This window comes from Chionomys nivalis, chromosome 1 (genome assembly GCF_950005125.1).
Source record: "Chionomys nivalis chromosome 1, mChiNiv1.1, whole genome shotgun sequence".
Taxonomy (NCBI): Eukaryota; Metazoa; Chordata; class Mammalia; order Rodentia; family Cricetidae; genus Chionomys; species Chionomys nivalis.
The window spans coordinates 126020790-126046040 of record NC_080086.1 but is presented as its reverse complement, the minus strand read 5'-3'; the positions used below and the strand labels follow the sequence as shown (position 1 = coordinate 126046040).

General features: G+C 43.5%; 1 protein-coding gene across 2 annotated transcripts in view; it reads right to left on the bottom strand.

Annotated features, from left to right (window-relative positions):
* Positions 1–25251, bottom strand: part of Dhx57 (DExH-box helicase 57) — a 55766-nt gene that overhangs the window by 15324 nt on the left and 15191 nt on the right. For both annotated transcript variants that reach the window (XM_057765145.1, XM_057765153.1), the window contains exons 6-17: positions 24787–24962; positions 21645–21766; positions 20200–20395; positions 19147–19271; positions 16508–16641; positions 15349–15403; positions 11986–12191; positions 8593–8709; positions 4829–4925; positions 4047–4220; positions 2973–3173; positions 527–803 (exon numbers count right to left, since the gene is read on the bottom strand). In XM_057765145.1, coding sequence (XP_057621128.1) covers positions 527–803; positions 2973–3173; positions 4047–4220; positions 4829–4925; positions 8593–8709; positions 11986–12191; positions 15349–15403; positions 16508–16641; positions 19147–19271; positions 20200–20395; positions 21645–21766; positions 24787–24962 — 1880 coding nt within the window. The remainder of the gene's footprint in view (positions 1–526; positions 804–2972; positions 3174–4046; positions 4221–4828; positions 4926–8592; positions 8710–11985; positions 12192–15348; positions 15404–16507; positions 16642–19146; positions 19272–20199; positions 20396–21644; positions 21767–24786; positions 24963–25251) is intronic.

Genomic DNA, 25251 nt, shown 5'->3' with positions numbered 1-25251 from the left:
GTATACATAATAACTATTTTTTTAAAAAAAATTAAAAAAAAGAAAAAGAAAACTGGTCCTAGTGGGAAGGTTGTACAGTGGGATGGTGATACATTTCCCTGCCTTAGTTGGAGATGGAGCCCAGGGCCTCACACATGCTGGCAAGTGTTACACTTTAATCCTTAAAGGCCACTGACTTAAATTCTTGTAAATGGATGAATTGTATATACAAATTATATTTCAAAAGTTAGTTTTAAAAGTTAGTAAATGTGTTCATTACTTTTTGAAATTATATAGGGGTCTCTTGCTGCCTTACTGTTTTTTGATTTTTCTAAAATAAGCAATAGCAAACTAAAACCACATTATTTTAATAGCTATACCTCTAATACCCAAGGGTTGTTTTTTTTTTTTGGTGGTGGGGGGGAATAGAGATCTTTCTAAGGAAAAATTTCACATCCCATATACAAGCAAATTCACATACCTCTGAAGCCTAAAGATTCCTTCTAGACCTTGACATAAACTCCAATTTAGACAAATGCTCACTTACAAAAGGGGACTTAAAGGCCAAGCTTGCAGCAATGGTGAGAGCCGGGTCCAGACAGCGGAAGATAGACCCAAAGAGCATCAGTTTGCCGATCCTCACGTCCACTGGCAGAGAGGCCAAGTGATAGCCCAGCGGGGTCAGCTTCTCATCTGGAGTTAAGGCCCCCAAGTCCCGTAACCGCACTTTTGAGGCACGAAGGGAGTCAATATGAGGAGGTTCAATGAGCCGCGCGAACACAGACTGCAGATTATGAGAGCTGAACATTTCCAAAATTTTAATTCTGAAAAAGAAAAGAAAATCATAATTTGTAAATTTGATATATGATAGAATGAAGCAGAGAGCAACTTTTGTTTCTTGAGAAAGATAAATGCTTCTTTAAAAAAAGACTGGCTTTGATCATTTCAATTCTGTGTAGGTGTCTCTGCACGTGGGCATGTGCACCTGAGTGCAGGAGCCATCAGAACCCAGGGTGTAGGTTACAAACTGTGGGGAGCTGCCTGGCGTGGGCACTGGAACTGAACGAGGGTTTTCTGGAAGAGCAGCAAGTGCTCTTAGTTACTAAGTCGTCTCTCCAGTCCCTGAGAAATACCTTTTAGACCACACAGCGCTTTGGGTTTTGAGACAAGTAGAAGCTGCCACCCCAGTCCTACGACTGCGGGCGGGGCCACCACCTCAGCAGCACTGCTGCGCTAAAGAAGACACTGGAAGTCTCTGGTTCTCCAGTTTTCTTAGCAGTGAACTACAGAGACACTGGAAGTCTCTGGTTCTCCAGTTTTCCTAGCAGTGAACTACAGAGACACTGGAAGTCTCTGGTTCTCCAGTTTTCCTAGCAGTGAACTACAGAGACACTCGAGTTCTGAACTTACCCATATTCAAAAGTTCTTTTTTATAAACTTTCAAAACTGCTGTTTTCTCGTAACTGGGGGTTCAAATTACGAAGGATTCACATGGGGAGGCAGTGTTGGAGGATGTGGAAGCTTGCATACTGCCGAGGCCAGGGAAAATGATACAGCTGGAGGAGGCGCCTCAGAGAAACTGCAATTAGAGCTACCAGATGGCTCACAGATTGAACCTTTTCTTTTGGTTTTTCGAGACAGGGTTTCTCTGTAGCTTTGGAGCCTGTCCTGGAACTAGCTCTGTAGACCAGGCTGGCCTAGAACTCTGCAGATGCTCTTCTTTAGTGCACGTATTTGGTACTTAGTGTCTTCTCACCTGAGCTAGTTCACTAACGTGATGCGCTGGCAGTGAGGAATGCACTGAAGTTTCGAGCAGGAAAAGGAAAGGATGGCCTATGCTGGCGTACAGGATTTCCCTATCTTTCTACTACTAAGTATTTCAATAACCCTTTTATGCTACATGTGCTACACTTCCCTTCCCTCATCCATCAAGTTATCAACTTCCAAAGTTCTCTCAAATCCCTTCACTCCCTTCCATCCACACCACCATGACCTCAGTGCAGAGGATCAGCCCCTCCCCTGCTGCTTCTCCTTTGTTTGTTTGGAGATGGGCACTCACTGTATACCCGATGGATCTGGCTTCAAAGCCAGGATCCTCCTGCCTTACTCTCTCAAGTACTGGGATTATAGGTATGTGCCATTCTGCGTGGCTTCTTCCTCGATTTGTAACTTCCAGACTATGGACACAGCGTTTCTACATCCTATAGCATACATCCTATGTGACGAAGGTTACAGGGCTGGGATAGTAGCCCAGTGGCAGAGCACTTGACTAGTATGCACAACATCCTGGGCTCAACCCAGCACTTGGAAAAAATAAAAAGAGCTTTGTGCAAGTAATCTGTATCCTTTGGGGCTTTTTTTTCGCTTTTCAAGTTAACAAGTGGATAAAAGAGCGTGGATAAATTTCATTTCTTATCTATCACCAAGCAATTTTTCATAAACATTGAATCGAAACTTTTTTGTTTTCAGACAAGGTTTCTTTGTATAGCCCTGGCTGCTCTGGAACTGCTCTGGATCAGGCTGGTCTTGAACTCACAGAGATTCGTTTGTCTCTGCCTCCCAAGTGCTGGGAGTGAAGGTGTGCACATTGAATCTGTTCAAATCCTATTTTATGACATTTGTTCATTGGCTAATAATGGTGTTGTAAATTTTGTTTACTTTTCTCTGATAACGAGGCTGTAGATTTTCCCCTGGAATAATGTGATATTAATGTATAACCGGGCAGCAATTCCCTGGCAGGTCAAGTTACTTCCTAATTTATGAATGTATTTTTGAGCTTTATGGTGGGGCCGTGCTCTGCAAATGCGAGACTGTGTGTAGAAAGGTAAAAGGAAAGGAAAGGGCCACACGTGACGTGCTTTCTTTGCAAATGAATGAGCTCATCCACTCTATTCTTAGCAAAATGTCTTCCACTAGGAAAGGAGAACATGAAGCTTAAATAGCACGAGAACCATCAGACTGCTGGGAGCAGAGCATACACGTCAAGATGTCACCTTAGGCACAGCTGTTCCAATGGCACTCTCTGTATTTCTGGTAGCTGCTGCTTTAAAAGCTGATGGCTGTAGTGGTGGCTTGTGAACAAATGGAAGCAGACTCCAGATGCAACACGGCCAGCTCGACCTTTTCTCTGCAGAGCATTGGCCTGGGACACAAATGTGTCCTCTAGACTTTCCATCCCTTTGCCAGCATCGTATCTGGAAAGGAAAAGGAAATACAAGACTGAGTGATTCTGTATGTATAAGTACACACACATGTGTGAGCATGTACGCCAGAGGACAGCCTCGGCACCATCTTCTCTCTTGCCAAGCAGGGCAGGCTGGCTGGCCAGTGAGTTCCAGTGATCTGCCGGTTTCCCTTCCCAACAGCGGCCACCACATCTAGCCTCTTTTTGCTTTTCTTTCTTTCCCTCCCTCTCCCCACCCCTCCCCCTTCTTTCCCAAGTGTGGGTTCTGGGGATTGAACATAGTTTCTGCAAGTACTTTACTGTGCCACTTTTAAATTTGTGGTTAAGACTACCTGGCATGGACAAATAGTCCTGCTTATTACTTAAGACATCCACCTTAGCCGGGCGGTGGTGGCGCACACCTTTAATCCCAGCACTTAGGAGGCAGAGGCAGGCGGATCTCTGTGAGTTCGAGGCCAGCCTGGTTTACAAGAGCTAGTTCCAGGACAGGAACCAAAAGCTACGGAGAAACCCTGTCTCGAAAAAAAAAAAAAAAGACATCCACCTTATTCCTACAGTGTTCTGTTCTGTGTATTCCAGGACTGTGGTATAACTAGTGCTGATTTAAATGCTACCAATACCACCACACACATTCTTTTTAAATCATTTCCTTTTCATCCAAGCACATAAGGAAAAAAAATCACATGGGAAAATGAATCCATTGCTTCTGAGGTAAAACTTTAAATTGTGTATTCTTGTTTGACTTTAACATTCATGACGCTGGCCACTGAATCCCACACAGACAGTATTTCTTTAAAGGGGACCTTAGCATTAACCCTCCACAGCCCTGTCATCCTAAATGAGGTATCTGTAGTGCCTCTGTTACCTCACCAAAAGAGAATACCTCTTTTCCTTCATCTTCCCAGAATCGATGACATAAACAACATCGTCAATGGTTATGGACGTCTCAGCAATATTGGTGGAAATTATAATCTTAGTTATGCCTGCGGGAGGCTTCACAAACACTGCCTGTTGCTCTTCACTGGATAACGATGAGTGCAGCGGATGGATAACACACCTAAGAAGACGGACGGAAAACCACAGTGAGGGTTCTGGGGCGGGTGCCTTTCTACTGAAATTAATGAAGTGACTCCAGCTTGGCAGCTTCCCTGTACTCCTCCAGGCCCAGCTCTTCTCAATGTGAGGTTCCTTCTGATCTTACAAAACACTGCGCCAGCTCTGGAGAAGCTGGGGGTTAATGCAGTAGTGACCCACCAAGAGGAACAAGCCTAGGTCCAGAGAGAGGGAGGCAGAGCGTGACGCAAGTCAGGGTAGTCCCTGCTAAACCCCTAGGGAGTCTTTGATAGCTAGCTTTGCCCGGTACATGAAGGCACGTCCAGGGACTGGTGGAAAATTACTTTCCCTCAAAATGACAGCATCTTCCCCTCCTCTTCAGGAATCTAGCAACTGAAATTGCATGCAAATTTGCTGAGTCACTGCGATAAGTGAAGAGAAATGCCTGTCCTTGATGGAAAGGAGTGACATTTCCTGGAGCGCAGAGGTCTGCCCACATCCAGCTGGCACAAACAAGACAGTCTAAGGAAGGTGAGAAGCACAGGGCCCTTCTGCTCCTGTCTCTGTAGGTGGCTGCAGTGAGTGACTATGGCTGGACAGCCGGCGGCTCACCGGTGACTGCGTCTGTTGTTGAAGAGCGCGTTAGACTGCAGCTGCTCATAAAGCATCTTGATTTCTGCCAGCCCCGGTAAAAACACAAGTATAGCACCTGGGATACAAAAGAGAGACTCAGATAAATGAACAAGGAATATAGAATAGGTTATAAATTGTTTGTAAACCAATAATCTGGTAATTTTTCACTATCAGTTTTTCTTTGTAAAGCCTCAGTATTTAAATGAATATGAAATCACATTTCTGTATATACCCTGATTTACTTTTTTTAAAGATTTATTTATTTATTATGTATACAATGTTCTGGCATGTATGCCTGCAGGCCAGAAGAGGGCACCAGATCTCATTATAGATGGTTGTGAGCCACTATATGGTTGCTGGAATTGAATTTAGGTCCTCTGGAAGAACAGTCAGTGCTCTTAACCTCTGAGCCATCTCTCCAGCCCCAGGACGAAGTAGAGTGGTATTACTCTTTTCCAGTAGAAAACGGAAGTGTAGAAGAGCATGCCTTAAGTTCGTGCATGTGTGCAAGTGTGCGTGTGTACCATCTGAGGACCAAAACCAAGACCTTGCACACATCAGGCCCAGTTCTTCAACTATTTCCTCAGTACCCTGGCCACTTGCATTCTGTTTCTATGGTTATGAAGACTCTTTTGTTAATGAAATCCAGATATTTTAGTGGCTATGATAAAAAGAAACTCTGATCTGGTTATCTAAGTTCAGACACACTGAAGAAGACAGCATATTAATTAGTCATGTCTTACTAATCATTGATGGCCTTTAAACTTGTCCATTAAAGAAAATAAGCAACAGTAACAGATTATACTGTATTTCTGTCCCAACAGTTACTTTATTTTGTAGTTTTTTGAGACAGGGTATCCCTTGGTAGTTCGGGTGGTCTTGGAACCCACTCTGTAGTTCAGTTTGGCCCTAAACCCATGTTGGCTCTCCTGCCTCAGTCTCCCAGGTGCTGGGGTTACAGGCATGAGCTTCCACACCTGGCTTTCTCTTGTGCTTCATTCACAGAAGAAGATGATAACCTCCTCACTAACGTCTCCCTCCATCTCATGTATGTAAGCAGGATGCCAAGGTCAGCTGTGTAGCACGGACATAAAACAGGGCCCCCAGAGCTCATTACCTACAGCCATGCTTACTCTCCCCATGGAACAAAGAAGGAATCTAAATCATCACAAAAACAGAGGCAGGCCAAGCAGAGGTGTTTTCTCACGCTCAGCCACCCTGAGGAAAGAAGGGCATCAGTGCGAAGCACACTACTCAGTCCTTTGGCCAGGCCAGAGCTGATAGGCTGAGTGCCTCATTCATTACAAACGCTCAGTTTCTGGCCCCAGATCCACGCTCTTTCTATTACACGTCCCATGCTCCTTTATACTAAAATGACACAGATTTAGAGTAGTAAAATAATCTAGATAGAGATGGGGAATTTGTCTATATTTTTTATCTACTTTATTATGATCTGTTCCTCCCTCATGGCTTGACTACCTGTCGGGGATAGCTCTGATATTCACAGATAGATCACTGATTCTTTGTTGTTATTTTTTGAGACATGGTCATACAACCCAGCTGGCCTGGAACTGCTATGTTGCTCTGTAGACCAGGCTGGCCTTGGACTCGCAGATCTGGCTGCCTCCACTTCCCAAGAACTGGGAGTATTCAACGTGCCTGGTGAATTTTGGTAATTTTCTAAAATTTCTTTTTGGCTGGCATGTTTATTTTCAGTAAATCTTTTTCTTTGGAATGAAACCAGGCCTAGTCCATTAGTAGTAATACATTAGCAACACCTGATCACTTACTTGCTAAGAGACAACAAATAAGAAACTTAATAATTTACATGGCTTTCAAGTCTCCTTAGGACACATCACATGATAGTAAAGTCTGAACTGAGAGAGCAACATCACCATTTCTCTTAAGTAATATGGAACAAGCATATAAAGTCTTTCATTGATCTTTATTGAATTTTACAATTTCACTCAATCAGCACCCAATCTTCAACAAAAATTAGTTTTAGCTAGGCATGGTGATGTACACCTTTAATCCCAGCATTTGCAGGGACAGGTGGCTCTCTGTGAGTTCAAGGACAGTCTGGTCTACATAACAAGTTCCAGGTCAGTTAGGGCTACATAGTGAGACCCTGTCTTAAAAAAATATATTCTGTATTTAAATGTTCTAAGCACTTTCCTAGGAGCTGAGAAGTCCAGGATGAACAAGAAACCCCTGTCTTCCTCACCACTCTCAGGACAGGGTTAGCCTGGCAGTGCAGTCCTGGCTGTTCTGGAACTTGCTCTGTAGAACAAGTTGGTCTCAAACTCAGCGATCCACCTGCCTCTGCCTCCCTAGTGCTGGAACTAAAGGTGTGCACAACCACGCCTGTCAAACTCTCTGCTCTTGAATTTACATTCCACTGAAGGAGATGGATCAGTAAGCAAAACAATTCTAGACAGTGTCGGGTACTAGTCGCTTTGAATGTTATGACAGCAAGAGTGAGGACAAGGTCGCAGGTAGGACGGCCTGCGATGGGGACATCATGTATGCAGAACCCCAATGTGGAGGATTCAGTCAAGAGATCTCAACTCCCCTGAGCACAAGAGACTGCAGTGAAGATGGCTAGCACGATGAGGATGGTAAGGGACGGAAACTATGACACCAAGGGTGACCTACTGCTTGGGATTCTCCTGTCTCTACGTCCCAAGGGATGGGATTCCACATACCACCATTCTGGTTTGTGAGACACTGGAGCCTTTCTACATGCTAGGCAAGCACGCTGCCAGCTCAGCCACACACAGGGCCTGATTTTTATTCATTTGTTTTAAAAGATTTATTTTTATTCACACACACACATAAATTATGTGTATGTGTGTGGGTATGTACATGTGAGTATAGGCACCCTTGGAGGTCAGAGGCATTGGGCCTCCTTGGAGCTGGAGTTAGAGGCTGTGAGCTGCCCAGCGTGGGAGCTGGGAATTGAACTCAGGTCCTCTAAATAAGCAACAAGTGCTATTAACTACCGTGCCATCTCTCACCCTCTATTTTGTTTGTTTGTTTGTTTTGTTTTTTGGAGACTTCCTCTGTGTAGCCCTGGCTGTCCTGGAACTTGCTCTGTAGACCAGGCTGTCCTCAAACTCAGAGTCTGCCGGACTCTGCCTCCCAAGTGCTGGGACTAAAGGCATGCGCCACCCCTGTCTGGCTTGTTTTTAATCCTAATTTTCTTGTATGTCATGGTGCTAGGGATCAAGCCCTTGCTCTGAACACACTGACCAGATGCTCCACCACTGAGCCGCACCCCAGCCCTACTTAGTTTCTTTCAGGAGTTGAGACAGCTTTTTTTTTAAATTTTTTTTTTATTTTTTTTTTTGGTTTTTCGAGACAGGGTTTCTCTGTGGCTTTGGAGCCTGTCCTGGAACTAGCTCTTATAGACCAGGCTGGTCTCGAACTCACAGAGATCCGCCTGCCTCTGCCTCCTGAGTGCTGGGATTAAAGGCGTGTGCCACCATCGCCAGGCTTTTTTTTTTTTTGAGACAGCTTTATAGAAGATTAACTACTGTCTTTATTTTACAAACAAAGCAATTAAAATCGAGAAAAGATAAGGACTTAGTCAAATGTATATGGTTCCTAATAGCAAAGCTAGGAAATCTACCAGACTCCAAGCTTGGGGTCTTACCCCGTGCCCTATGGTCTTGTGTGCAGTTTTCCAAGGCCTAAGTGTTTACTATGTGGATCACTGGGGCCTACAGAGAAGAAATGGTCACCTGGAGGGTAGGAGTGCTTGCCGTCCACAATCCACTCTAGCAAGGCCTCTATTAAGTCGAAGTTGACCCTTTCAAAGTCCATGACAGACATCGTCTTGATGACTGACTTGCTCACCCCTGAAAGAAAGGTAAAACTCAGAATACTTACACCTTCCACCTGTGAGGTGGGTGAATCTTGGCTTGGTTTAACAGTACAGGAGTTCAAATGTAACTTACGTGGTGAATGCTTTCTTTCAGGCCCTCAGACAACACTGCTAAACAGAAATACTTCCTTCTCTTTTTTCTTTTAAGATTTATTTATTTATGGGCTGGAGAGATGGCTCAGTGGTTAAGAGCACTGATTGCTCTTCCACATGCCCCAGCACCCACACACCCAGCTCACAATTGTCTATAACTCTAGGGTCTGACACCTTCACACAAGATATATATGCAGGCAAAACACTGATAAAAATAAAATGAAAATAAATATTTTTTAAAAAGATTTATTTATTATGTATATAGTATTATGCCTGCAATATGCCTTCAGGCCAGAAGATGGCTGTGATGTGGTTGCTGGAAATTGAACTTAGAACCTCTGTAAAAGAGCAACCAGTGCTCTTAACCTGTGACCCATCTCATCAGCATCTTTTTTTTTTTTTTTTTTTTTTTTGGTTTTTCGAGACAGGGTTTCTCTGTGGTTTTTGGAGCCTGTCCTGGGACTAGCTCTTGTAGACCAGGCTGGTCTCGAACTCACAGAGATCCGCCTGCCTCTGCCTCCCAAGTGCTGGGATTAAAGGCGTGCGCCACCACCGCCCGGCGCATCATTTTTTTTTTAAGGCTAGCCTTAAACTCAAGATAAGGATGACTTTGAACTTTTGATTCTTCTGCCTTCCTCTCAAGTGCTGGGATTGTAGGCACACACCGCCACATCTGGTTTCTGTGCTGCTAGAGATCAAACCCAGGGCTCCACGCCAGGTATATAAACACTGTATCAGTTACATTCCAGCCCAGAAATACTTCGTTCCCCATTAGAACTTTGAACTCCCTCCTTCCTTCCTTCTTTTCCACCATCATGTACTTATTGAATGTTTCAGATCTAGAACAAAATTCAGTCAGACATATTTTAGAAACCCCGTCCAGATTCAATCAAACCTTGAATCAGATCATCAGGAAGTCCAGTTAGCGGTTACCATAGGAAGACACGAATGGAGCACAGCTGTTTCATGAGCATCTTTACAACAGTGCTAGACCGTTACGGCGCTTTGAGACAAAAATGATGCTTCTTCCTTGAAGAATGCATGCAAGTTTAAAAAATTCCTCCGTGCAGGGCATGGTGACGCATGCCTTTAATCCCAGCTGTCTGGGAGCAGAGGCAGGTGGATCTCTGTGAGTTCTAGGACAGCCAGGGCTACACAGAGAAACCCTGTCTTAAAAACCAAACCAAAACAAAACAAAAAACCCGAAAAAACCAAACCAAAACAAAAAGACTTCCTTCACACCATACCCATGATGTCTATCCCCACATGTTCTAGTAAGGATCTTTAATCTTGGGGGCTGGAGAGATGGCTTAGTGGTAAAGAGCACTGACTGCTCTTCCAGAGGTCCTGGGTTCAATTCGCTCACATGGTGGTTCATAACCATCTGTAATCAGATCTGGTGCCCTCTTCTGGCCTGCAGGCAGGACACTGTATACGTAATAAATAAATCTTTTTTTTTTTTAAAGGATCATAAATCTCTTCCTCCCCACTGGAGTCTTAGTAAAGGCTTCTTCAGCTCTCCTCTCAGCTCTTTGGGTCTCTCACTGAATATGAAGCCCAGTTTCAGCTAGACTGACTTGTCAGTGAGCCTCAGGATCTTGTGTTGTATGTGTCCCATCCATCCCGTCCATCCATCTGTCCATCCATCCATCAATCCATTCATCTGTCCATCCATCCTCTCCTTGTGCTGAAATTGCAGGCACTCAAGGACACACCTGGTTTGTACGTGAGCTCTGGGGATCCGAATGCAGTTCCTCAGGTTGTATAGCAAGTATTTTATCCATGCATCCTCCCCAGTCCAATCTTGACATTTTAAAGATTATTTTGTAGTGTTCTTCTATTTGGTTATCTGATATTTTACCACAATCAAATTAAATCATGCATACCACAAAACAATGTTGAATTTTCAGCGCATGATTGAGGTCTGCAATCTTTGTTTGCCCCATTATTGTGTTAACTTGATCATTTAGTTAAGATTCTTCCCTGTTGCCGGGCGGTGGTGGCGCATGCCTTTAATCCCAGCACTCGGGAGGCAGAGGCAGGCGGATCTCTGTGAGTTCGAGACCAGCCTGGTCTACAAGAGCTAGTTCCAGGACAGGCTCCAAAACCACAGAGAAACCCTGTCTTGAAAAACCAAAAAAAAAATAAAAATAAAAAATAAGATTCTTCCCTGTCTAATTGTTATTCATTCCCTTTGTAGTTAAGTCATTCATGGAGAGGTATTTGAGACTATTTAAATATTGGGGAAATTTTACCAGCCAGTGTTAGCATTATACATTGACTTTTATTTACTTATTTATATTACTTTTGGTTTTTTTGAGACAGGGTTTCTCTGTGTTGCTCTGGTTGCCCTGGAACTTGCTCTGTAGACTAGGCTGGCTTCGAACTCAGAGATTCACCTGCCTCTGCCTCCTGAGTGCTGGGATTAAAGGCGTGCACCATCACCTCCCAGCTATACATGGACTTTTAGAATAACATATTTTAATTGGGTATAATAGTATATGCCTATGGACCCAGCTACGTAGGAGGATGAAGCAGGAGTTCAAGGCTAGCCTGTACAACATAGTAAAACTTCTGTCTCAAAAAAAAAAAAAAAATTAAATTAAATGACAGCTGTAAAGATTCCTCCTTTAAATGCGTTTTAATTGTGTTGTCAGGGAAGCCCTCCCCTGTGACATACTGCACCTGTTATTGTTCCTTCCTGTGTGGTCTGCTATACCTATAACCAGAGGTGAACACACAGGACACACACTTTGTCTTTGTCCTTAAGGCTGAGACTAGCGCCAAGTCCCAGCCACCCTCCCTGCTCTTTCCTCTAGTTTCTTCTATCCCTCACTTGTCTTTTCTGCCTAAGAGCCTCTAACCTTTGTTATTCCTTCTGCAGGGTCAGCTGGTTTTTCTTTTTTCTCCTAGCAAAGACTTTTAAAAATTAATAATAATAATAATGATAATGATAATAATAATAATAAAGAAAACTCCCCTGGCAGGTATGGTAGCTATAATCTATGCAGTAGAAATGCTGACTTGGGAAGTTTAAAGTTGTTTTGACAAATTTAAGGCAATGTTACCATAAAATAAAAGTCCTATTTTTCTGGATCATGGTGGGATAGAAACGACAAGAAACTTTTTAATACCATTCCCTGAGTGCGCACATTACCTTTATAGCGGATCAAGAGCTGCTTAAAATCTAACTGTTGATCTGGTATTGTGTCTTTGACGGAGTCCTCATCCTGAAGGTGAAGCGACAGCCTCAGGTCTTCCTCCACTTCTTCAAGCGCAGTTCTGTTGTGCCTGGCTTTAAGCTTTTCCTTTGCGATCTGTTTCATGGAGCGCATATATGGGCTCCCATCCTGTAACACATATCTGAGGGAGAAAACACAGGAGAATGTCTTGGGGGTGTAAACCAGCCTCTCACTTTGTTTCTCTCCAACAGATAGCTGTCCTGCTTCTGCCCAGTTCGTGTGTTCCCTCCCAGCAGCCCGGGACTCTGCTGGCTGTGCCTTGTTTCTTTTTTTTTTCTTTTTTTTTTTTTGGATTTTTCGAGACAGGGTTTCTCCGTAGCTTTTGGTTCCTGTCCTGGAACTAGCTCTTGTAGACCAGGCTGGACTCGAGCTCACAGAGATCCGCCTGCCTCTGCCTCCCAAGTGCTGGGATTAAAGGCGTGCGCCACCACTGCCCGGCTGTGCCTTGTTTCTGATGGGGATGAATGCCATTGGTTTTGTCTAGACAACCAGAGAAGACTATGGAGAAAAGCATCCAGGAGGAATGATGGACATGCAGAGGGCATGTGAGCTACGTTCTCAGTTGCAGTGCCCCTAACTTTAATTCCTTCTTTGAGAATCTTACCCATGCCCCAAAGCCCCCAACTATAATTCTAAAGCAGTCAATTCCAGCCTGTGCAACCAAATGTAGTCCTGACTTACCAGTTCTTTTCTGAACACTGCTACAAGACCATCTTCAAACACACTGCAAGACTCTTATTAGACAGCTGGAGTTTGTTAGAGAAAACACTATTACAGTGCCATGCAAAGGTATACACACTAAAATCTCTAGGTCTGCCACTAAATCACCGCGCCACAGGACTTCTGAGAGTCAATTTCAAAAGCCTTATTTTCTCATCATTTGGGAGAACTGATGGACATAACTATCTGGGAACTCTTTCCCTAGAGGTTGAAAGGTTTCTTAGAGACCCTGTGAAAGGTAAGGGCTGGGGACAGTGACCAAGTGGGCTCTGTTCTTTCCTCCTACCTTGTTCATTCAGATAATTCCCATTTTAGTTCTTATTTCTTCATGATTCTCTACAAGAGTTTATTTGCAGAAAGGGTCCTATGGCTTTTTAAGAAGTCTAAAATGTTGGAGTGAGTTCCATGACAGCCAGTCAGTTATACAGAGAAGCACTGTCTCAAAGAAACAAACAACACCAACCAACCAACCAACCAACCAAAGAAACAAAAACCAAGCAAAGAAGTCTAAAATGTCATTATTCTATAATCTTTGACTTGTTCCAGTTCCTCCCTACCATCAAATGTCATATTCTCCTTTTACATTCAAATTTCATTTGGTTAGCATTTACCAAATGCCAGTTTTACATAGGGCCATGGCAATGTGGTGTGGTGTGGTGTGTGAAGTAAAGAGCCTTTCAAGAGACTTGGAAACCAACGAGGAAGCACTGAAACAGTCACAACTCTGCAAGACAGACCGGTATAATAAAAGTACTCAAGGCTTGTAAGAAACAAGTAGATGGAAATTCACCAACGTGGCACTCGAGCTGAGGGTTAAAGAATGACCTGGGAAAAAGGGGGAGGAAGGAACAGACAGTAAAGACGTGACAGCCTGCTGTCTGAGAAACAGCAATCTGATGTAAGGTTCATACCGCGAGCTCGTAGACATCGGGGCTGTTTTCACCCTAGAGTTTAGTAGTTAGTAATAAGATCCTGATCTGGAAGTTTTTAATCACAGAAGTCCTTTTAATCACTAAAATGTTTTGAATCTGATAGCCAACAAGGCTGGGTTTAACAGCAAGAAGCAGCAAGGATCAAAGCTTAGAGGATTCATGGCTAAAAAGTCATAGAGAAATCCCTTTGTATACAACAGAAACTACCATTCCTACCCAATTCTGAATCTATATAGGTTGATCCCTTTTATTGTGGTTTTGTGTACACGTGTACGTGTGTGTGTGTGTGTGTGTGTGTGTGTGTGTATGTGTATGCGCTCGAGCCTGCCTGAATAGAGTCAGAGACAACGTGTGTAAGTCAGCTTTCTCAAACTCAGTGGAAGTATTTTACCCTCTAAACAATTTGGCTTCCTCCTTCACATACATCCTTTTTAAAAATTTTTTGTTTTTGTTTCTTGTTTTTTTTTTTTTTTTTTTTTTTGAGACAGGGTTTCCCTGTGTAACAGCCCTAGCTGTCCTGGAACTGTAGACCAGGTTGGCTTCGAACTCACAGAGATCCACCTGCCTCTGCTTCCCGAGTACTGGGATTAAAGGCATGTGCCACCACTGCCCGGCTAAATATTATTTTTTAAGATTGATTTTTAATTAGTTTTAAGTATGTGTGTCTGCATATGGGCATGTGGATGTGGATGTGTGGTGCCTGTGAAGGCCAGAAGTGTCAAAACCCCTGAGACTGGAGTTACAGACTGTTGTGAGCCACTATGCACATAGTGGCTGGAAATTGAATCTATGTTCTTTAGAAAAGCAGTCAGTATTCCTAACTGCTGAGCCATCTTTCCAGTCTCCTGCATAGACATCCTAACATTCAGCCTGTATCACAGGCTTCCCGAGAGCATGATGATAATAGCTAACATTTACAGAGCATGCATTATGTGTCACATACAATTCTAAACACCCACTTTCTTCCCTTCCAGTTTTAATTTTTTTTTTAAGTTTTTTTGAGACTGGGTTTCTCTGCATAACAGTCCTGGAACTCACTCTATAGACCAGGCTGGCCTTGAACTCACTGAGGTGCACCCATCTCTGCTTCCCTGAGTGCTGGGATTAAAGGCGTGCACCACCGCGGCTAGGCTCAGTTTTAATCTTTAGCCAAGTAGGTACTTATAAAGGCCAGAAGAGAGAATCATATCATATCTTTGGAGCTGGAGTTACAGGCAACTGTGAGCTACCCAACTTAACCAGTCCCCCAACTAGGAACTGAACTCAGGTCCTCTAGAAAAGCAGCAAGTGTTCTCTTTTGCTACTCTAGTTAATCTATTATGTTATTAGTTCCTCACACAGCCCTTGTGACCCAGGGAAGTGCTAGTATTAACAGATCCGTTTGACACACAATGAAACTGAGCTGCAGAGACACTAACTTACCTGTCAGAGTTAGTTACTAAGAACCAGAACTTAAATACCAAAAGTTTGTTTGCTAACAGAAGGAGGAAAACAAGAACTCAATGGAAACATTAAATGAAAGACTAAAGGCAATTGGAAAGGAAGGTTAGTATCTTGCACACTAAAGATTAACAAGAAGTGTGTTTTCGAAGATTTTTGATGAACTTCAATTAATATCTTCCTTACCTTGTCATGGCAATTGCATCCTCCAGAAAAAACTGATCAACAGGAAATGCACGACCTAGAAAAAAGAAAATAAACTAGAAAGGCACCAGATTACCCAGGAAGGTAGCTGGAAATGTGTGTGTACGTGTGCACGCTCGGGCGACTGTGTGTTTGTACACACTATCTATATATTAAAACAATACTTAGAATAACAAAGTACTGTTAGTTCTGTGTTCTTGGAAGTCTTTTGTTATTTGTCTTTTGAAACATGGTCTCTCTACGTAGCCCTGGCTGTCCTGGAACCCACTATTTAGACTAGGCTGGTCTTGAACTCAAAGTGATCCCCTTGCCTCTGTCTCCTGAGTGCTGGAGTTAAAAGTATACACCACTACACCCAACTTAAAAATATTCTTAAAAAGATTTTGATGACAGAAATTTGTAGGTGTAAGTTCTAACTAGCAGAGAGAACATAAGTGGGCAGTAAGGGAATGATAATTCCTAACGGGACTTAAAAAACCCATCACACTGTTTCTTCCCTCCCCACGCAGAGACTCGAAACATCCAGCACTGTATCGCAGACCCAGCGTGTGCTTTCTCTTTGATTGTCGCCACTTGCAAAACAAGCTCCAATAATGGCATTACTTCAGTCGGCGTTTCCAAACTGTCCCTGTGGGTCAATCAATGGTAGAAGGACAAGCCCGGGCTCAGAAAGCACCACAAGCAAACAGACTGTCCATCTTCCTGTCTCCAGAGGGACCAGTATCTGAGATTTAGCACAATCCATGAGTGAACAAGTATGGTATAAATAGGCATATTTCCCCTAATAACAACAGATTATTCCTGAAAACATACGTTTTGATGTTAAACACACAGAATGCTAGAAACCCTAAGAACTAGGACTTTAAAAGGCCACACACAAAATTAAAATCTGGCAAGTGGACAAGTGACCTCCTCCTTGGCTGCTTTCCATTGAGACCTTTTGTTGTAAACGAACCTCTTCTCTAGAGACAGGAAGAAATACCTCCTGTTTACAATGGACCTTTTGTTGTGAACGAACCTCTTCTCTAGAGACAGGAAGAAATACCTCCTGTTTACAATGGACTCTGAAGTAGCGACCCTTGCTTACTTAGAGGGATGCACAGCAACAGAACGAGACTGGTGAACAGTGTGCTTTGGTTACCTGGAATAGTGATAACTGGGCAATAGCTGAAATACTTTGAGAAGAGCCCAGCATCCAGAGTTGCACTCATGAGAATGACCTGGAGGGTTGGTCTCTGCGACACAATGTCCTTCAAAACTAGCAGTAGGAAGTCACTAGAGACAAGAAAAGACACCCGTGGGTCAGACACATGCAACATGTGAGAACTAACGACTTTTGTGTATTTGGAGCATTTAAGACTTAGGAGGGAAATGTAAAACTTAGTTGTGTCTCAGTCCTGGTTGTGAACAGTTTGAATTTAAAAATACAAAACACCAGTTCTCTTCAACTAAATTCAGTGCAAGGCCGATCAAAATACAGATGGGATTTATTGCTGAAGTTGATCGTTCTGATTCTTTATATCTACAGGTATACAAAGTACACATATAAAGATTTTCATATAGCATTGTTTGTAAGAGCAAAGTGACGGAAATGGCAAACGGTAGCAGTATCCGGTCTACGGAATGGCACGCAGCTGCTAAAAGTCTAAGCTAGAGGTCTAGATGAGGAACGAACACTCCCAAGCCTACGGTTAGTGGAAACCAAAGCACAAACCCTTCTGTACTTATGGAGTGATGCATGCTGCAGGAGAGCAGGACTCCAAGTCATCTGCACAGGTCTACGAGAGCCCGAAGCTGCCTGCACTCTCATCAACAGGGTAGAGCCTGTTTCTGTTCAAATGGCAACCCCAGTGTGCCGTTCTTCTCCAAGTCCTCCAGGGAGCTCTCAGTGAGCGCTCACTAACATGGCTCTCGGTGACATGGCCGGCCGCATCCACCCTCATTTCCTGCTGCTCTTACTAAGAGTCAGGACTCCATTCTTCTTGTCCTTGAGGAACACAGCTCAGGGTCTTTGCACGTCAGTAACTTGCCAGAATGAGTTTCTGCTAACCATTCTCACAGATGGTCCCTTACTTCCTTCAAGTCTTTACTCAAAACACATGTTCAGCAAGGCCTTTCCTGGCTAATCTATTAACATTTCAAATGAACCTACATCCCACCATGTATTTCGTTCCTTCTTAGAACTTAATACTTTGTATTTTACTTATTTACTTCATTATTAAGCTCCCCTAACAATCAGAATGCAAACTCTCAAGGACAAGGACTTGGGGGTGTGTTGTCACTCACTACTCCCATGCTCATGGCACACCGAGTGCTCAATGAATATTTATTAACTTACAGAATAAATACATCTTTCTATAAGACACCATCTGAAAACAAAAGATTTCTAATAAAGTAGCAGGTAGTCTTTCATTCATATGTTTTCTGTTTGGTTTTTCAAGACAGTGTTTCCTCTTTGTAGCCCTGGCTGTCCTGAACTCACTCTGTAGACCAGGCAGGCTGAGCCCCACCTGCCTCTGCCTCCGAGAGCTTGGATTAAAGGATGCTACCAGGCTCCCCTTCTGTTTAGCTCTTTTGCTGGCTAAATCTTCAAGCTTGTTTGCTTTAATTTTTTTTATCAGTTTCAGAATTTGGCATTTTCAGTTTCCTTAGTCTGACAAGTTTCCTTTAGGTCTTAGGATATCCGTAACAGCATTTTCTGGAAGGCGCCTCGCTCCTCCAACCTTTCTTCTCTACTACTTTGTTGTTCTTCTCGCACAGCTTTTTTTTTTTTTTTTTTTCTGAGACAGGGTTTCTCTGTGGCTTTGGAGCCTGTCCTGAAACTCGTTCTGTAGACCAGGCTGGTCTCGAACTCACAGAGATCTGCCTGCTTCTGCCTCTTGAGTGCTGGGATTAAAGGTGTGTACCATTATTGCCCATCCTAAAAATGTTTCTTAATGATTTCTAATTCTTTAAAATAAATTCTAGCCGGGCGGTGGTGGCGCACGCCCTTAATCCCAACACTTGGGAGGCAGAGGCAGGCGGATCTCTGTGAGTTTGAGACCAGCCTGGACTAGAAGAGCTAGTTCCAGGACAGGCTCCAAAGCTACAGAGAAACCCTGTCTTGGAAAAATAAATAAATAAAATAAATTCCAAATGCCTTATTATGATTTTTAAGGCCTCTGAAGATTTGGCTCCTGTTTCTCTTTCCCCTGTCATCTTCTCTTTCATTTGTTACTGCTCAACTATATTGGCTTTCCTCAGTTCTGGCCTCATCATGTCCATTCCCACAGCAGAATTCTCATCTGTGCTGTCTTTGTCCCAAGTGTTAGAGGGATGCCCTTTCATCCTGCAGCTTACGATTTAAATGTCATCTCTTCAGAAATGTGGTCTCTGACCATCTTATTTTGTCATTTTTTGTGGTTTCTCATTTCTTTTTCATCTCAAACTATGAAGATAGAGGAGGAACTTCTTATGTTTGTATCCCCAGCAACTACCACACCACTAGGCACCAGAAGTTGGCATTATAAACTTACGGATGATCCAAAGGACAGAGGAAGCACATATGGACCAACCCTGGGGACACGGCACGGCGCCTAGGAGGCTGTCCTAGTGATGGGCATGCACTCTGCAACCACTGCACCACAGACCTTGGCGATCAAGACAGCACTCCTCCCTCCGACTTAGCATCCTCAGGCTCTCTCACCACTAGTCTATGAAACTCAGCTGGAAGCAGGGGACAGTTCTTCAGCCATGTCTTCGCTTTACAGGAGAGGGTGTCCATGGAAACCTTCCTTTTACCTTTCTTCTGTCCTCTCATGCACTTCGTCGACAATGATGTGGGTGACTCCTTGCAAGGTGGCGTCTCCTTCCAGCCTCCTCAGCAGCACGCCAGTGGTGCAGTACAGCAGCCTGGTGGCCGAGGACTGACACAGAAGAGAACAATGTTACAGTTAGTGAGGTTTTGAAAAAGTAACTATTGGCAAGCCAAACTGAATAAGTATGAATGAACTTTAGAACCACCAGCAATTTTATTTAATATGAGATAGTAACTATAGCTTCTGGCTAAGGTCAACATACACCTTCTTCTGCCTCATATTAAAACTTTAAGACTCTCAAAAAAAAAAATGCAACCCAACACCTAAAACTGTTTTGCTTGTTTTTTTGAGATAGGGTGGATATATATAGCCTTAGGTGTCCGGGAGCCCACTATGTAGACCAGGATAGCTAGAACACAGAGATCCTTCTGCTTCTGCTCTCAACTGCTAGGAGTAAAGGTGTGCACCACCAGGTTTGGTTATGAAACATTTCTTTAAAGTTTAAGTTAAATCTACATTTGCTTCAGGTTTAATACAGGTTTAATCACTTCTGCTAATTAAGAATAAAAAGCCAGGGCTAAAGAGAGGGCTTGGCAGTTAGGAGCACTGTTGTGCTTTAGAGGACCCAGGTTTGAGTCCCAGCGCCTACATAGCAGCTCACAATCATCCATAGCTTCAGTTCCAGGGATTCCATGCCCTCATCTGGCCTCCGCAAACACCAGGCAAGCACACGGTGCATAGACATACAAGCAGGCAAAACATTTATGTATGTATATAACACACACATATATAATAAAATAAATCTAAAAAAGGTTTAAAAAAATAAAAAGCCTATATAGAGCATATTCGGTGCAACCAGCTAAGAGTTCCTACATCAGAATGTTCCTCAAGGGATTCCAACCTCACTGAAGGTGATTGTTAAGTTAATAAACTCTAGGTCCATATCCCTAATTGCCTGTCAGTATCCAGATCCCCCAAATTCTTTATGTCTGAAAACTGATTTCCTATGACCAGCAAGTAAGCAGCGCACACACACCTTGACACTTTCCAGCCGGATCTGGTATCCCACAGTCAGACCCACCCTTTCTGCTCTTTCCTTAGCGACACGCTCAGCAACAGAGATCGCAGAGATTCGTCGGGGCTGGGTACAGATGATGTTTGCCACCCTCTCGGGTGGCCCGTGCAGAGAATTATCCAGAATAAACTGTGGAATCTGTGTGGTTTTTCCACATCTGCATGTCAAAACAAAGGAGTCCTAAAATGAAGTTTTCAAGGGCTAGTTAACAAAGCAATCGCGGCAACAAGGATCTAAAGCTGACGAGAGAGAGCCAGGCTGATCAGCTAGTGCCTAGTGCTACCACCAACTTAGAACCCAGACATAGTAAATCCTAGGAAAGGGGCCTCAAATGATAGTCTAATATCACTTATAAAATGAGGGCCATGGAAAAGACACAAGTAAGAGCTAAAAATGCCTCTAGGGATGTGAACTCTAGATATAGATTCCAAAGAAAAACAGAATTAGCTTATGATCTAAGTATTCTAGGGGGCTTCGAGAGATGGCTCAGGGGGTAAGAGTGCTTACTGTGCAACATGAGGACCTGAGTTCGAATCCTCAGTACTCAGGGGAAAAGCTGGACATGATTGTGCATGCTTCTGTAACCCAGTGTTGTAAGGGGGGACAGAGGATCAGTGGACAATGGGGCTTGCTAGCCTTCAGTCCAGTTCCAGGTTCAATGAGACCTTGTTAAGGGATTAAGGCAGACAGTGCTAGAGCAGCCCACCTGACATCCTCCGATGGCCTTTCTACTCATGAGCTTGGACACCTGTACACACAATTCCTGTCTCCCCCCACCCAACAACGTTTCATAGTCTTCTCTTTGATGTAGATTGATTTGGTTATAAATGAACTAAAATAAAAAACTATGAGAAACCAGAAGATATAAAATTACTACGATCTTAGTTGAGTCTCAGCACAAATAGAGTTCTTTGTACAACCCTGAATAAAACTAATTAAGCCTGAGAGTTGCCCGGGACAAGCAGGCTTCTTTCCAGTGAGAGTATGGAACAGGAAAAAAAAAACAAAACAAAACATGTTACTTAAGTTGTTGCTAAAAAGAAAAAATGAAACAAAACAAAACAACGTGCTTTAGGGAAAGTTGGATAATGCAGAAGGCACGCTGCTTTCAAGTCCTTAGAAAAGAGCCAGAGCTCTGCCTTCACAACGGGCCCCGTGTCAGTAAAGGGCTCCCGAGGCAGAGGCGCAATCTACAAGATGAACTTCAGAGCTGCTCTGGAGCGTGGCCCTGAGACTACAGAAGCGGCACGACAACCGCCTACACGCGTGTCATTTAATACCTGACAGCGAGAACAAACGTGCGGACAGCATCAGCACAGCTGTTTCTACGTTGATCTGGTTACGGTGCCAGTGTCCCCGTGCAACGTGTGCACTAAAGCCGCGTTGGAAGTAAAGCACTTTCTTACCCAGTCATACCACTTATGACAACCACTTGGTGCTTGCTCAACAGTTTAAGAATTGTTTCTCTTTCTTCCCAAGCAGGCAGTGTTCGTCTCTCTTGCAGAATTGAGTAGAACTGTCTGGACATCTAATAAAAGTCAAGGAGAAGGCAGCGGTTGAGTTACGTGTGGTCGCCTTTCACAGAACTCCACTCAGCGCCCCACAACGAGCTGCACCCCTCCTGCTTCCTCTTTAGCAGTTCGCTCTCATGGCTCAGACACGGCAGCCTGAATGCAGGGGAGCAGGCCGGCTGCTGAGCCAGCAGCGAAATCACAATGATCTTCCTATCTAAATAAACTGAAAGGTATAAGCTTCTCTTGCTTAGCGCTTCCCAATGGGAATATTTCCGTCAACACTGCAATAAAACCTGTGTGTCCACACATGCACTGTCCAATACAGTAACTCTGGCCACATGGAGCTACTGAGCCCTTGACATGCAGGAAGCTCTTCTGGGGCACCGAACTTATCTTAATGAGTAAGTGTAAATGGTCAAAGCTGGTTAGGAGCTGCTGCAGTAGATAGCGTAGCTCTACACCATATCAACAATAGGAGCAATTGCCAAAGCTTTCTGTTTGGCCGTTCACCATAACTACGGAAATCAGTTTCACACTATAAGTCAGTACTCCGAACACGGCATTGTATGCTAATCCTATGGGGGAAGAGAAGATGGAGGGTGGACAGTTAGTAAGTACAGGGTTGGCTAGGAGGGAAACTTCTAATGTTCTCTAGCACAGCTCAGGCTGAAGTGGGAAAACAAAGCCATTCTGTGCTACACAGTAAGTTCTGGCCAGCCTGGGCTAGAGACCCTGTCTTTAAAAATAATGCTTTTTGTTTTTTGCATATATCAAAATGGCTATGTAAGGATTTTTTGAATGTTCCCAAAGAATTGATAAATGTCTAAGGTGACAGATATGACAAGCACTAATCATACATATACATGTACTTGATGGAGGAAGGTCATTGGTTAATAAAGAAACTGCCTTGGCCCCTTTAATAGGACAGAAAATTAGGTAGGTGGAGTAGACAGAACAGAATGCTGGGAGAAAGAAGCCGAGTCAGGCAGTCGCCATGATTCTCCCACTCCAGACAGATGCAGGTTACGATCTTTCCCGGTAAGCCAGCTCATGGTGTTACACAGAATATTAGAAATGGGTTAGATCAATATGTAAGAGCTAGCCAATAAGAGGCTGGAACTAATGGGCCAGGCAGTGTTCAAAAGAATACAGTTTCCGTGTAATTATTTCGGGGCATAAGCAAGCCATGCGGGCGGCCGGGTGCTGGGGACGTAGCCCCGCTGCTCTTATTACTACATGTACTAAAATGTCATACAAGTATGTCTGTGTCAACTAAAAATAAAATAGAGTTAGAGAGACAGTTGAGTGGTTAGGAGCCTGTATTGCTCTTTCAGAGGGTCAGCGTTCAAGTCCCAGCACCCACATCAGGTGGCTCATAACCATCAGTTAAGCCTAGCTCCAGAGATCCAATGCCCTCTTCTGATCTATGAAGGTACCTGACCTGGACACATGTGGTACACATAAACTCACATAGATAAAACACAAATGAATAATAATAATATTCTTTAAAACTAAAATAAATTTTAAATGAAAAAATAATTTACTATATTCTGGAACAATATAGAATTATACTATTATCATTTCCTGCATCATGCAAAGGCATACTTTTCTTTTCTTTCTTTCTTTCTTTATTTTTTTTTGGTTTTTCGAGACAGGGTTTCTCTGTAGCTTTGGTGCCTGTCCCAGAACTAGCTCTTGTAGACCAGGCTGGCCTCGAACTCCAGAGATCCACCTGCCTCTGCCTCCTGAGTGCTGGGATTAAAGGTGTGCGCCACCACCGCCCAGCGAGGCATACTTTTCTTGTTCCTCTTTCTTTCTTTCTTTCTTTCTTTCTTTCTTTCTTTCTTTCTTTCTTTCTTTCTTTCTTTCTTTCTTTTTTGGTTTTTCTTGACAGGGTTTCTCTGTGGCTTTGGAGTCTGTCCTGGTTGAACTCACAGAAATCCATCTGCTTCTGCCTCCTGAGTGCTGGTTAAAGGCAAGCATCACCACTGTCTGGTTTCCTATTGTTTTCTTTACGGTATTATTATATACATTTTTATGATCTATTGGCATTATAGTAAATATTTGATAATATATAAAAATATAAAAATCACAGAAGGGTCCTCAGACATCATCAGTTAATCTAATCCACAAATTCAATAACTAACTGTTGCCTTACATCCAACTGGGTCCCCCAAACTTACTTACAGTTTCTTTTAAAACAATCTTCATGTCAATGTGAAAACAGCACAGCCTTTCGAGACAGCGGGCTTGAATCTCTGTTACCACTTACTATCTATGTGACCTCAGGGACGTTATTTATCCTGAGTCTACAAAATGGCATATGAGTCTTTTCCCCTTCTCTTAAACATGGATTTTCTAATGTAAATCACAGTATTAATATTCCCTTCAAATGTTAAATTAGCTATTGCACCAAAGATTCTGAGACCATTTGGTATACACACAGCATTTGATATTCGCTAGCTGAGGAGTGTTCTCAATGCACCTAGCACATGTACCTAAATCTGCAGTAGCATGTAAAAAAGTTGCAGCAGCATGTAGTAAAGTTGTAGTAGCATATAGTAAATTGCAGTAGCATGTAGTAAAGTCTGTCCACTGGGGGGAGGGGGGGAGGTGGCTCATTCCTGTGATATATAGCAAGATTTTGTTCTAAAAGGCCAAAACAAACAAACCCAGCCGAGTGGTGGTGGTGCTCACCTTTAATCCCAGCACTCAGGAGGCAGAGGCAGGCGGATCTCTGTGAGTTCAAGGCAGCCTGGTCTACAGAGTGAGTTCCAGGACAGCCAGGGCTTTACATAGAAACCCAGTCTCATCAGGGATGGAGGGGTTAGGGGAGTGTGGGGGGCACGGCAGAGAAAAGGAAAAAATGGCTGGCTGGCTGGCTGGCTGGCTGGCTGGCTAGAGGCTGGAAGGGGTGAGAGGAGTTTTATAACCACCAGAGAGAACCAGAAGCTGGGAGGAAGGGCCGCCAAAGTCCCATTCCGAATTGCTGCATCCAGACCTCAGGGAGGTGGCGCTGGCCCTTGTACAGTACCTGTTTCAGCCGGAACTGCTTGCAGATCCTACTGTTTTCAGCATATACTGACTTTGCAGGCCACTCATATTTTTTGTAACTCTTTTTCTTAAGGTTCACATAGCTTTCATTCTCCACTATTGGTGTAGGACTTTCACCCTCATCTGCATCCTCCTCCAGTTCTGATAATCTTTCAGCTTGAATGGAGAAGAAAAAGACATTTTGAGTTAGTCCTTCCTTTAGGAGAGGAAGAAACTCGCTAACAAAGTAACAACTACAGAATCATGAGCCAAAGCAAGCCTGAAGCTTGAATGAAACAAGTCTATTCATTAGATATTTCTACTCTCCTAGAACAAACGGTGCTAATAAACCAAAGCAACAACAAAGCTTTGTTTGGCGGAGGAGGTTTGAGACAGGGTTTCTTCAGGTAGCCCTGGAACTCACTCTGTAGACCAGGCTAGCTTCAAAGTCAGATATCCATATGCC